General features: G+C 46.4%; 1 protein-coding gene across 2 annotated transcripts in view; it reads right to left on the reverse strand.

Moving 5' to 3' along the window:
- The window catches only part of LOC138948920 (ras-specific guanine nucleotide-releasing factor RalGPS2-like), a 139,783-nt gene that overhangs the window by 84,497 nt on the left and 40,679 nt on the right, over positions 1-14,607 (reverse strand). For both annotated transcript variants that reach the window (XM_070320569.1, XM_070320563.1), the window contains exon 2: positions 3,989-4,092. Coding sequence is in view for 1 of the 2 variants with exons in the window: in XM_070320563.1 (XP_070176664.1) it covers positions 3,989-4,092 (104 nt within the window). In the remaining variant the exon portion in view is untranslated. The remainder of the gene's footprint in view (positions 1-3,988; positions 4,093-14,607) is intronic.

Raw genomic sequence — 14,607 nt, forward strand, 5'->3', positions numbered from 1 at the left:
GATTCACGTGCGCAGTTCACTGAGAGGTCGATGCTACTAGGCCACAACCGTGTGACGCTCTCTCGCGGCAGGTTCTTGCATATATTGCACAAAATACCAGGAAACCATTTCATGATGATTGATGTGTTGCCACAACAATGCAAAGACCCTGTTTGACGTTGACCAGCGGCGGTTTTGCATAGATATACTGCTGATACTGGAGCAAATCAGGAAGCAATCGCGGTGTCTCGTGAAGGTTTTGTTGCACAAAATAAAGACATTCCAGAAAGCGATTGCATGGATACTACTTTTGTCCCGTAAGCGATTGCTTGGAGACCGATTTTTTTCTAGTAACTCATTTTTTCACGAAAGCGATTGCGTGGAGACAGATTTTGTCCAGTAAGCGATTGCATGGAGACAGATTTTGTCCTGTAAGCAATTGCATGAAGACAGATTTCATGCAGTAAGCGATTGCAGGGAGACATATTTTGTCCTGTAACAGTAAGCGATTGCATGGAGACAGATTTTATGCAGTAAGCGATTGCATGGAGACAGATTTTATGCAGTAAGCGATTGCATGGAGACATATTTTATGCAGTAAGCGATTGCATGGAGACAGATTTTATGCAGTAAGCGATTGCATGGAGACAGATTTCATGCAGTAAGCGATTGCATGGAGACAGATTTTATGCAGTAAGCGATTGCATGGAGACAGATTTAATCCAGTAAGCGATTGCATGGAGACAGGTTTTATGCAGTAAGCGATTGCATAGAGACAGATTTTGTCCTGTAAGCGATTGCATGGAGACAGATTTTGTCCAGTAAGCGACTGAGTGAGGACTTGTTTTGTCAAGTAAGCTATTGCGTGCAGAAGTTGAAAGGTCTAAAAGGCACAGTGCAGCTCACAGCCTTCGTTTTGCGTTTTTGTTGCAGCTGAGTGCATTTACAGTTCAAAAATCCTCCTATGGTAGTAAAACTAACCCAAAACTACCCAACGACGACATCTGTGAAGCTCGACAGTTTCTTGTTCACGCGAGTGCATAAATTAACCTAGTTATTACGTGGTGTTTGGTCGGAGTTCGATTCAACTGAGTGATTCCGGCCTCCATTTTGTTTTACACAAACTCATGATGACGTCTGACATAGTTTGCTAGTGACGTGTCTTTTTGTGCATGATGTGGTGATCTACCTGATCTAAATTTAGATCCAGAAATAGGTCAAGACCAGCCGGGTCCGAGTACGAAATTAATTCGTAAAAAAATCGCAGTTCTTGACTCTTTGGGTGCAAGTCAATGAAACTTGGTAGTTCTTCTAACGGATAGCTGCCTGAGGTATGACTAAAAGCCACAGGGGCTCTGTGCACCTGGATTTGACAAGTTCAGTACCTTTAAAGTGACTGTCATACCAAGGATCCCAAATTAAAATAAATGTTGATTATAGCCATTATTTCCAGATTTGATTTTGTACTTGTTGAAAGGATGGGAACATCATCACATATAGCGAGAGGCCAGCATGACGAAGCACGTTACAACTAAAAATGTGAAAACATTGTGCGGTGTTTGTTGGTTGCATGCCATTGAATTTGGGTGCCGGACTGGTCTGAGGATTTGGTGGCAGGCTAAAACAGCAGTATCGAATACTCCGAAGCTAGTGTTCGATTGCGCACGCAGATTGGTTCCACAACGTGCAAACATATGGACCAACAGTCCACTCGGAAGGTCGCAATGACTCTCAAAATACACGACACTGCTTGCTAAAATGTCCATCTTGGCAGAAAGGAAAAGGAGAACACAACAATTGAAAACAGACAGACAGAAAGCCTACCCACGCGCACTCATATGGCGAAGTAATTGCCTGTCGTGCACTTGATTTGATATACATCTATGGCTTCTTCGTGCGCACGATACAATGAGGTTATGGACATCTTTATAGCTGCTGTCGTCATCTAAGAAATTGAGTCTTCTTGCGGCTAATATGGAAACTTGGTTTCTTGTTGCGTTCATAAGGCGATGGTGGTAATGTTCATGAGCATGCGTGCGTGTGTGTGTGTGTGTGTGTGTGTGTGTGTGTGTGTGTGTGTGTGCGTGCGTGCGTGCATGTGTATGTGTGTGCGTGCGTGCATGTGTATGTGTGTGTATGTGAGTGCGTGCGTGCATGCGTGCGTGCATGCATGCATGCGTGCGTGCGTGCATGCGTCTTTCACTCTATTTGTCTTTGGAGGGAAGCAGCCGCCAGACAAGACCACGTGCACACTAACGGGGCAAGAAACATTCATAGGTTGACGTCAGCACTTCCTTATTTAAAAAAAAAAAATCTAAGGTACCTGGATCGAACTGCCCACTGCCGAAAATTAATCAAAGGATAACATTCTCAACATTATCTGCAGTAAACAAGAAGGGCAAAGCCCATACGACTCACATGCTTGACCTCGACCTTTAGGGTAACTAAACCTAGCAATGACATCATACACTAAGAACTGCTTTACACATTTTTCCTACCAAAATACATGTGACCTTGACCCAAGGTCAAGGTCATCCAAGGTCATGCAACACAAAGCTGTTAATTCAAGACATAGGAAGTACAATGGTGCTTATTGGCTCTTTCTACCATGAGATATGGTCACTTTTAGTGGTTCACTACCTTATTTTGGTCACATTTCATAAGGGTCAAAGTGACCTTGACCTTGATCATATGTGACCAAATGTGTCTCATGATGAAAGCATAACATGTGCCCCACATAATTTTTAAGTTTGAAACAGTTATCTTCCATAGTTCAGGGTCAAGGTCACTTCAAAATATGTATACAATCCAACTTTGAAGAGCTCCTGTGACCTTGACCTTGAAGCAAGGTAAACCAAACTGGTATCAAAAGATGGGGCTTACTTTGCCCTATATATCATATGTAGGTGAGGTATTCAATCTCAAAAACTTCAGAGAAAATGGGAAAAATGTGAAAAATAGCTGTTTTTTAGGCAACATTTATGGCCCCTGCGACCTTGACCTTGAAGCAAGGTCAAGATGCTATGTATGTTTTTTGGGGCCTTGTCATCATACACCATCTTGCCAAATTTGGTACTGATAGACTGAATAGTGTCCAAGAAATATCCAACGTTAAAGTTTTCCGGACGGACGGACGGACGGACGGACGGACGACTCGGGTGAGTACATAGACTCACTTTTGCTTCGCATGTGAGTCAAAAATGAAGATATCAAATACAAAAATTCGTCATACTTTTTGGCTTTTTTTTCCCATCTCGAGAATGTATATATATCAAACTGCCCAAGAGCAAGAACTAATCAAAGGGTGACATCTGTCTTTTTTGTTGTTGTAATAACACTTTTTTAATGTAAATAATCCCCAGACTCGTGCTCAAACAGAACAGGGACAAGAAATAATCATGGGTAAGGCAGAGAGAAGCCACAAAGGAATACAATGTTTCCTGGACCCAGAATCTTACAGAAAAGAGAACAGGACAAGACAGATCAAAAATACTACTCGTCAAAAGAAACCAGAAATGTGTGTTCTGGTTACAACTTTGGCTTCGATGTTGATGGTGGGTCATTAAGAGGCCTATCAGCCAATGATGGACACACAGACTGTCATTTCAGGACAATACACTCGTGCAAAGAACCAATCTCTTGTGTTTGGTTCATTTAATTCATCTAGCTCTTACGCATGCAATGAGCTAAGGTGTTCGTGGGAGAGAGCCCGTGCAAGCGTTGTAAAACAATTAAACAAAAGCAATTGCAAGGGAAACTGATTAACGACACGAAAACCAACAAATACTGCGATAGACCCGACAGATAAGACCGCTGGAGGTTTAGACGGAGCGACAGATGGAGGTAGTCGGACAGGACCCATACGAAAATTAAGACCAACACTGACTTCAACGGATTTCTGTTCGCCTGCGTGGATGTGCGTGACAAATAGACAGACTGAAAGAGGGTGACCGGCAGACCGATATTCACAGACGAACTAGTGACGCGACATGACAATGTGCAGTCTTACCTGACGAAGACGAAAGATCCGGAAGGACGTCTCAAATTGCGTCCATACCGGTACTTGTTGCTGAGCGGGGGACCATGGTAAGAGCTGTGGCGCTTGATGAATGTCTGAAACACAGCAAAGTCAACACAACCATTACTAATCAAAAGTATTTCTGCTGACTTCAGCTTGGCGCAAAGACTGAAAAGAAGGGTCTAGCATGCACGCTGTCTGAAACACAGCAAACGCAATAAATGTAAATGTATCACTAATCTGACGCAGTCGCAAAACTTATTTCAAATCGCCGACAACTTTCCCGTCATTTCGGCAAAGTCAGCACCTCGGACTGCCCAAAACTCCCGAAATTTAAATGGTAATTTCGGCAAATTTGCCGAGTGAAAATAAATGCTAGAAAAAAACCGTTGACTACCGTGCTTTTTAAGTTTTCGGCCATCAAAGTTTGTCCTGCTCTTCAGCGATGACACTAACTGTTCCATAAAAAGAACGTGAAAATCGATAACAATGACTAACCGACTATCCACTATTTACAGTGCTGATATGATCGTATGAAAAGACATGAAAGTTTGCAATGGACTTCACCTATGGCACATGACAGACTAAACATGAAAATAGACAAAATGGCTTCATATAGAGCATGGAGATGAAAGCTGGCACAAACAATGCGAAGAACATCCACAAAAGGAAAAGAGGAGAGGATGGGAGGGAGGGAGACAGGATGCAGGGGTTTTGGTTTAAACAATGTTTTATTAAATCAAACATGATACAATAATACAACGATAAACAATAGGGACACGAACTCAAGCGAACGCTTATATTACGCGCCCTACGTAGTAGGAAAATAACACAAATATCATGTCGGACAAGCATTACTTATAAACTGTGGAACTATCTAGATGAAAAGCATAGTTAAAGCAAATCAGAAAGAATAAGAAAAAGCTAGCAGGAGGAAGAGGGGGAAGGGTGGAGGTGGGAGGAAAGAACGGTAGGTACATATAAAAGATGAAGGTGGTAAGTGCATACAAAAAAGAATATACATAGTACATTACAAACTATAATCCTGTGGCAAATAAGCAGTAGCTCGCTAAATATATATTTGAAAAATGCATATAAAATAAGGGTTGTTGGCATGAATATGGGTACTGAGTCAAATCAACAAAAACGACCAGATTCATGGATAAACGATTGGACACTTTCAAAAATAAGCTTGTTGGTGCAAAGAGAAAGGTTTTCGCTACCATTTAACAATATTTCAACATGTCTGTAATTCACAGGAAGTGCGTTTTGAAGGGGAGAGGGGTGGGAAAAGGCTGGGCAATGACAGAAGCCAGGTTTTTAACTTGCATAATAGTTGTACGACGAAACTATAGCTTCCCCATTACCTCAAGCACACCCCTCCCCCCCCCCCAACTCACCCACACACAAATACTCTCACGCAAGCCCTCCCCCCCCCCCCATATCCCTCAAGTTGATTTAAAACCCACCCCACTCCTTCCCTCCCTTGCCCAATCTATGCAGTCGGAAGTTAACAACGCCGCCAACGTTTAGTCTACCCGATAAGACGCTGAGCCCACTCGCTTATGACGCAAACGTCTGCTTCCCTATCCCCTTCCAACGGGCTGCAGCCGGCCTCAATTATACGCTACTGTATACCTCGAAAGGTGGTCGGCCGTGCACGTATTCAAAATATAAAGGAGAGAGAGAGAGAGAGGCAGAGAGAGAGAGGGAGAGAGAGGCACACACACATACATCCTCTGAGCGCCACATACAGAGAGAGAGAGAGAGAGAGAGAGAGAGAGAGAGAGAGAGAGAGAGAGAGGCGCACACACACACACACACACAGAAAAACCGAGACACACACACAGTACAAGTCATAGAACCTCTGAGAGCCAGACGCTGAGAGATGGGCAGAGAGAGAGAGAGAGAGAGAGAGAGAGAGAGAGAGAGAGAGAGAGATGGAGAGAGAAAGGAGAGAGAGAGAGAGAGAGAGAGAGAGAGAGAGAGAGAGAGAGAGAGAGAGAGAGAGGCACACACACACACACACACACACACAGAAAAACCGAGACACACACACAAGTCATAGAACCTCTGAGAGACAGACGCTGAGAGATGGGCAGAGAGAGAGAGAGAGAGAGAGAGAGAGAGAGAGAGAGAGAGAGAAGGAGATGGAGAGAGAAAGAGGAGAGAGAGAGAACTTTGAACTTTATTTATTTATCGAGGGTAACAGAATTTAACAACATTAAATATGAAATGTTGTTTCAACATCTCTCATATAAATATAAATTTCCGTAACAGAATGTAGAGAGAGAGAGAGAGAGAGAGAGAGAGAGAGAGAGAGAGAGAGAGAGAGAGAGAGAGAGAGAGAGAGAGAGAGAGAGAGAGAGAGAGAGAGAGAGAGAGAGAGAGGCACACACACACACACACACACACAGAAAAACCGAGACACACACACAAGTCATAGAACCTCTGAGAGGCAGACGCTGAGAGATGGGCAGAGAGAGAGAGAGAGAGAGAGAGAGAGAGAGAGAGACAGACAGACAGACAGACAGACAGACAGACCGATACAATAAGGCAGGAAGAAAAGCAACCTCAGTCGGTTCACGTTTTAAATTTAGAAAGGTCTTGGTGCATGCTTGTGCTGTGCCCTGCTTCTCATAGACAAAAATAAAGAAGGCGCACACACCCAAAAGCTTTCTCGTAAAATTTCTAATAAAAACTGGGGTGGAAACACTTTTCTTAGCATCTTCTCGCCATCACATCTGTGTTTTAAAGTTGCTGTCATCAAACGCAGCAGGAAAGAGGGTCTGGGAGGCAGGAGACGGTTATTCGAGAAAAGGTGAAGAGTTAGACATTCTTCCACGCTCCCCCATAATTATGCTCTTCTTGATGTAAATAAAGCGTAACAGTCTGGGAGGGACCTCAACCTGAACTGTTCTCTGTTATCTCTTGTTCTCTCTGCTAGTATAGACGCCACACTTTACTCAAATCAACAAATGCTAAATTTAAAGTGTTCTCTTTTATCTGTTGTGCAATCCGCTAGACGCTAACACTTAGAAACACAACAAACATGCCGAATTTAAACACGTATGGGTGCAAATGTATACACAGCGCAATTTGAAGCGAATTCAGCTTTCAGCATGTTACAAAATGAGAAGATAAATATGAAAATTATGAAATGAAATCGTTAACTGAATCAGCACGTATTCTGCTTGGGCGTGGAAGCGTTGAGGAGAGGGGGTGAGAAGGGTGTGGGGGCGGAGGCGTGCCGGAAGGTGTCTTTAACAGGGGAGGGGTGGGGCGGGGGTGGGGGGTCTAACTGCCTAGGAGAAGGAGTACAGGGACCTGATAGCATCATTCTTTCAAACCAATTCTTTTCATTTCCTTTTTCCCGGCTGAAAAAAAACACAAACACGGACGACACAACTGTTATACAGCCGTTGTGCACACGCCTACACTGCGGCCCGTCCAATTAACAACAGGAAAACGGTATCATCACTGTCGAAAATACCACACGTTGTTTTACTTCTTTTACCTGACCGTTGTTTCAACTCTTGAAAAAAACCCACCTGAACGATAGTCCTTTCCAACAAAACCCACTTCACATCATGATATCATTCATTATCTACACGGATCAACGGTTCTTTCTTTCTTTATTTGGTGTTTAACATCGTTTTCAACCACGAAGGTTATATATCGCGACGGGACACGGATCAACGGTCAAATTACACAAATCACAACATAACAAGAAGAGAAACACTCGATCGATTCCTCTTTGGGGGCAGTGGGAGTTCTCACATTGCTGAATCCGACGAGTCTCCCGATTGCTAAGGTGACTCAAGAGCAAAGTGAATTCAAAGTTGAAGTCGATTCAGCCACCCTCACACCCATTTTCTCAAAGATTGGGGAAAGACACACTTGCAGATCATAAATGTCTTTATGCGATGTCTGTTCGCTCGTGTGTTCTTTCTGTTCGGTCCCACACGCACACACACACGCACACACACACACACACACACACACACGCACACGCACACACACACGCACACACACACACACACACACACACACACACATATATATACACACGCACACCCACTTATTGTCCATTCAAATGCCTCCAATTCACCGGCTATGTATTCGCGTTACCTTCCGATTACAAAACACACTTTGTGGACACACCTTAACAATCATCTATCTCGTTCTGAAAGTTCGGTGTGTCTGCGAGGGCGTAGGCTACCCGCACCACCAAATACAGATACAGGTGAACATTAAAACTACAAACAGGTGCACGAGAACGGTGTTGAGTTAGATATGTATCAAAGAGAGAGTTGATATCGGCAGAGACATCTCTGATATCGGCGAGTTTGTGGGGGCTCAACTGCCAAAATGACTACACCCTTTAAAGGCACACTCAAGTCTCCTTCTCGTGAAAACAGTTGGACTTACAATCTGAGATGTGACCAGGCTTTTACACGGTACACGGGGTACGACCACCCCTCCACTTGGACACATACCCCAAAGTAACATCCTGACTGCTTGCTGTGGTCAGTTGGAATTTGCTGATGAATCAAAGAAATCCCCACCGTTCAAAGAGAGCACCTAACTTGTTCCTCGTTGGTATGTGACCAAGTGGATCGATGACCTTTATTCCACGTAAAAATCTAGGCGGGTCTGAGACGGTGAGCCGAATTGTTTACACGGGAAAGAATGTGCCTTTAAAAGACTTTGAGCTGCATGCACCTTGTCTGGGGGCCCGGGTAGCTCAGGCGGTAGAGCACTGGTTGCAGGTTCGAATCCGGGCCGGGACGGACACGGGTCAACTTTATGTGCAGACCCAGAGACGGTATCCATCTCCCACCCCCGTGCCACGGTCATTCTGCCATAAGTGCAGATGGCTGATACCACATAAACACGCATACACTTGTGTATCTGCTCTAAACCCCAGGAACATGCCCCTAATGGCTTTGCTGTGAGGGCGTAAAATCGAACATTTTAAAAGTAAATTTTCATTTGATTAATATACTTACCCGAATCACATAAAGCATTGACGTAGTCTGAGATGCTAAGGTCTGAAAAGGCTACCCGTCTTAAACAAATTTAAAGGGAAGCAACCCCACCACAAAAAAGGTTTAGGTAGCCATGGTAATGAGCACAACCCAGGGGAGTTACCTCCCATTGGTGTGTTCTACGTCACTACCGCTCCTCAACACGTGGTAAATATCATACGGCTTTTAAGAAAACTAAAAAACCATAATGATAAGCGGGGTCGGCGGGAGGGCAATAAACTATGTGATTCGGGTAAGTATTTTAATCAAATGAAAATTTACTTTTAAAATTTTCGATTTTATTACATATTCTTACTCCGAATCACATAAAGCAGATAGCTTCAACAAGGCGGTGGGAAAGAAAATCTAACTCACTCTCAAATCCTTCCAGGAACTGGCCCCCTGCGACTAAGGCAGGGAGGGCTCCAGAACCGTCCTGACGGACAGCCGCGATGTCTCTGAGATAATAGTTTATGAAGACATCATCAGTGCGCCAGTACGCCGTGCGCAACACCTCCTTCAGCCTCCTCGACCGTAACACCGCCAAGGAGGAGGCCCAAGCCCTGGTTTCGTGGGCTCGGGCCGAGCCAAGGGGAAAAACAGGCTGCGTCCCCCCCCCCCCCCCCCCTCCCTTGTCCAAACGGCTCCATTCGTAAGCTTGTTGAATGAGAGCAGACACCCACCAAGCCATAGTCGTCTTAGCAATGTCTTTTTGTCTCACCGTATTAAGGGAGATAAATAAGAGCTTTTGAGATTTTGATCTAAGCGGCTGTGAACGGGCAAGGTAAATGCCAAGGGCTCGGACAGGACAATTAACCGAGTGTGGATCCCCGGGAGCCAGGATGTTGGTTAAAGGTTTAATGCGAACCAGCGGGGATGCTTGTTACGGAGCCTGATTCTTCGCCAGAAAATCTGGACGAAACTTCAAGGAAACTGAGCCATCGGGCTCATGAGAGATGTCCTCCGGACTTCCGGAGAGGGCATGTATCTCACTGCCTCTGCGAGCAGATGCTAACAGCAAGAGAAACAGTGCTTCGCGTGTCAAGTTGGGGAGACTAGCATCTTGCAAAGGCTCGAAATCTGCCGAACGCAGAAATTCGAGAACCAAGAAGAGGTCCCATTTGGGCATGGGAGTGCGAGACCTAATCTCCTTAAGGGCCGCGCCCTTAATAACGCCCGCAATGACGCCACTGACATCAATGGAACGTTGAATCTGCCTTAAGGTCACGGAGATAGCAGATCTCCTCACCCTCAGAGAGGAAGTGGAAGCTCCCTGAGAAGACAGGTAGGAAAGATGGTTTGCAACATGCATAGAGCGTGGAGCCAACGCGTTGAAACCATGGGCCTGACACCAGGTTGCCCAGGCCTTCCAATGTGATGCATACACCGACGAAGTGGACGCTCTGTGAGAGCGTTGCACCAAGTCAAGTGTCTGTTCTGACGCTCCAGAACGCCTCAGCGAGGACCGTACAACCTCCACACGTGAAGTTTCAGAAGCTGGGGCTCTTCGTGTGGAACGCCGGTACGAGGCTGCACCAGTTCCCCCCTCACGAGTGAGAGAGGAATGGGAGGGCCGTGAGCGAGTCTCAGTAGGTCCGCAAACCATGCCTGAGAGGGCCAAAGGGGGGCGACCAGCAGCAGTGATGGCCCCTCCAGGTCCGCCTTCCGGATTACTCGGCCGAGTAATTGGAAGGGAGGAAAGGCGTAAGCCTCCAGCCCCGTCCAGGGAATGTCCAATGCGTTCGTCTGCCAAGCTTCCGGATCCGGAAATGGCGAGACGAAGATCGGAAGCCTCTTTGAGAATCTGGTGGCAAAGAGGTCCACCAGAGGCTTCGGGACGAGGGCCCAAAGACGAAGCAGCGCTCAGTGAGTGATCGTCCACTCTGATTGAACCACTCTGTCGGAGCGACTGAGCGCATCCGCCAGAGTGTTCAAGCTCCCCGGAAGGTACCTGGCTGTGAGAGTGATCTGGTGTTGCCAGCACCAAACCAGAATCTCGCAGGTCCTGCTCGAGAGAGACGGGGACCGAGACCCTCCCTGCTTGTTCAAGTAAGCTGCCACAGTCGTGTTGTCTGTAAAAAGACGAACATGCTTGGCCTGAAGGGAGGGCCGAAACTCCGCCAGAGCCAGAGCCACAGCCTCTAGCTCCAGCAAGTTGATGTGCCACAGGCTCTGCTCTGCCGACCACAGACCCGACGCTGTCTGTCAGTCTGTGTGTGCCCCCCACCCCAGCAAAGACGCATCTGTGAAGAGGTCCGTGTCTGGGGGAGACAAGGCGATCGGCACACCCCTGCAGACCCAGTCAGTGTCCAACCACGGAAGGGTCGCTGACTGAAACCATCCCTGGAGAGGGACGAGGGCGTTCCAGTCCACACAGGGAGAGTCCACGTACGGTTTCAGCGCAAACTGAAAAGGCCGCTTGTGAACTCTGCCCAGGGGAACCAAGAGAGCCATAGACTCCATCTGCCCCAAGATGGAGGCCAGCTTCCGGAGGGAAGCCCTCAGGAGAGGCAAAGTGGAGCGAATGAGAGCTTGGAGCTTGTCCACCCGCCTTCGGGAGGGTTGGACAGTCCAAGAAACCGTGTTGAAAGACATCCCTAAGTAGGTGAATGTCTGAGACGGAATCAGCTCCGACTTTGATCGGTTGATCGAAAAGCCCAACATGTTGGCTTCTCGAAGAACCGACTGGGTATGACGCGAGCAGCCTGTTTGGCTTTTGTTCAGAATGAGCCAATCGTCCAGATACACTCACAGTCGAATACCCTGCGACCTCACCAGTGCGCATAACTGTCTCACCACCATGGTAAAAACCCATGGTGCTAGAGACAGCCTGAAAGGAAGAGCGTGGAACTGGTAGATCTGATCGCCCCACCGGAAACGGAGCCATTTCCGGTCGGACGGATGCATAAGGATGTGAAAATATGCATCTGTCAGATCGATCAAGGTCGCCCTGTCTCCTGGGCGGAGGGAGTCTCTGACCGAGGCTGGCGTCTCCATCTTGAACCGTATCATTCTCAAGAAGGTATTGAGATGCGACCTTCTGCGAGAAATTGGGCTTGAAGACCGGCGGCCGCCGTGACAGAGGTGCCTTCTCCTCCTGCCAAAGCAGGCGGAAGCCCGATCTCACAACACCCACAATCCATTGGCTGAGACCAACCAATGAGAAAGTGCCCAGGAAGGGCCCCCCGCCATCACCAAAGTGGAGGGCGGAGGGGGGGTGAGACCGGGAGCACTTCCAGGCATGGGAATTAAAAATTGTAAAAACGGCTGAAAATTAAGGAAAAAAGAGGAAATATTTTTTGATGACCGGGGGGGGGGGGGGGGGTTGTCACTAAAAGTTAAACACTACATATTTCGCACTAAAATACGAAAAAAGAGGAATTTCTACTGCAAAAATTAAAAAAAAAAACGGCGGAAATCCGACTTTTTTTTTTAAAAAAAAAAAAAATTTTTTTGCTGAGAAAAAAAAGCGGAAATACGATTTTTTTTCGGCGGAAAATTTAAAAAAAAAGCGGAAATCCGCCAAACGGCGGACAATTCCCATCCCTGACTTCATTGGGGGTGGGGCTTGCTGCTAGAACCGCCCCGCCCCCTGCCCGACGCCGATCTTTTTCTCGAACCTCGAGAAGAAGATCGCGACTGCCTCTTGTCTGCCAGCTTGGGTTGGCCAGAGGCCTGAGCTGGCTTGGGCTGAGAGAGCTTGCTCTGATTCAAGCCCTGGACAGAGAAAAGTCAGAGAACTGCTGATCTCTGTTTGACTGGATCTCCGTTCTTCTGGCATCAAAGACCAGATGGCCGAACAGAGACCCCTCTACCACGGGCGAAGCTCTCAGAGTGTCTCGCGTAGACTGCTCAGTAAACTGAGAGTGCGCGAGGAACAAGTCCCTCCAACACATGACGGTATGAGCGTAATGCAGGGAGGACAACCGCATCTGCTCCTCATTCACCCTAGCAAGGGCGGAGAGAAGCATGGAAACGTCATCAGCAAAGGAGGCCAACAAGTTCCGGCCAGGCTTCGGCAAGGTAAACTTCTTGTGACAAGAAGGAACGAAGGTCGAAGCCTGTGTGGCCGAAGCCAGCCAAGGCTGGGCCTGTTCCGGAACTGGACCGTGAGGTACGAGTAGCGGAACAGGAACGTTGGGGCAACCACTTCCGGCAGGGGAAGGTCGAGCCAACAACTGCGAAAGTTGGTACGCCACTGAAGGAGACTCTGCGAAACGGAAGCGGGAATCACCCTCCTTCGCGTAACGAAAATCCGACATCGCTGACGGAGCGGCGGAAACGGAAGCGGCCAAAGCCGATGCCCCCTCCGGGAAATACCTGGAAGTCACCTCCGCCGCAGCTTCGAGGGCAACCTGAATGGCCTCCCCCAGATTTCTATCTTTGGGGGTTCCTGAAAGACAACGTCTAAAGGAACAACCCACAGACAATCACAGAACTCAAGAGAGCCATCACAACAACCATTCGCGGAATCTCGCAACAGGAGTGTGTGCGGGTGATTGATAACTTTGCGCGGCGAGTTCAAGTTTGTCTGCAGCGGAGCGGAGGCCATTCTGTAGGAGCATGTTCTGTAGAATGAGCATAACTTTCCTGAAAGACAAGCTAGAACGCTACAATTTTCTGTGCAAATCATGCAGAGGCTACTTGTGTGTGTATATAAATTTTATGAAGATTGCTTTATTTTTGTTCAATTTATGACGTTTTGTTTGGGTACTCTTTTTTGGGGGGTCACCCTGTATATGTCGAAGAAGAAGGATGCTCTGTGTGAATGATTTCTTACAAGTTACATTGGAAGAAATTAAAGTACCTTTAAACGAAACGTCAAGCTTGCGGTCCTATAAATATTCAGTTTGTTTTTTTGTTTGTTTATTTTCTGTTTGTCAACAGGAAAACGGTTTGTCTTAAAACAGCAACACTTGAGAAAAATATCAAGAGCAAAATGAAAGATTTTAATCGGACAAGTTTCCAATTCAAACATCTAAGATTCTGCATTTGGCCCACACTTCATTCTAATTCCAATTCCATTCCTCTCAAACTAAATAGGCAAACTTTGATCTGGCCATTGAATCATCGCACATTTTTGGCGCCACTCACCGATAACATGAGATAACTGTTTACAAAGTATTCCGTCTGCGTGTTTATCAATGTAAAACAGCCAATCCAAGCCCTGCATATAATGCACACTATAATGGACACCTGTAGGATGTCAAGCATATATTTTTCTATTAAACACGTATTTTCTTAAACGTTCCATTCACATACGTATCTTGGCTGTTATTGTTGTTGTTGTTGTTGTTGTTGTTGTTGTTTTTGTTGTCGTTGTTGTGTTGTTTCAATTCGGAAAACAATTTTTTTTCCCCGTTTAAACATGTATCTTATTCAACATTCTATTTTTGTCTTATGATTCTTGATTTTGGAACGATGAGGGCCCATCACTTTCGAGAACAGCTGTGCGTGTGTATAACCCTAAAATCTTATCTATACGCACCTCCTTTTCCCCACTCTTGGTGAATGCAGGCACAGCTCCCCTAAATTAGCAATCCTACCTGTCCAGATAGTCTGTATCGCCTATCCTTCTTG

Source organism: Littorina saxatilis, linkage group LG15 (assembly GCF_037325665.1).
Source record: "Littorina saxatilis isolate snail1 linkage group LG15, US_GU_Lsax_2.0, whole genome shotgun sequence".
NCBI lineage: Eukaryota > Metazoa > Mollusca > Gastropoda > Littorinimorpha > Littorinidae > Littorina > Littorina saxatilis.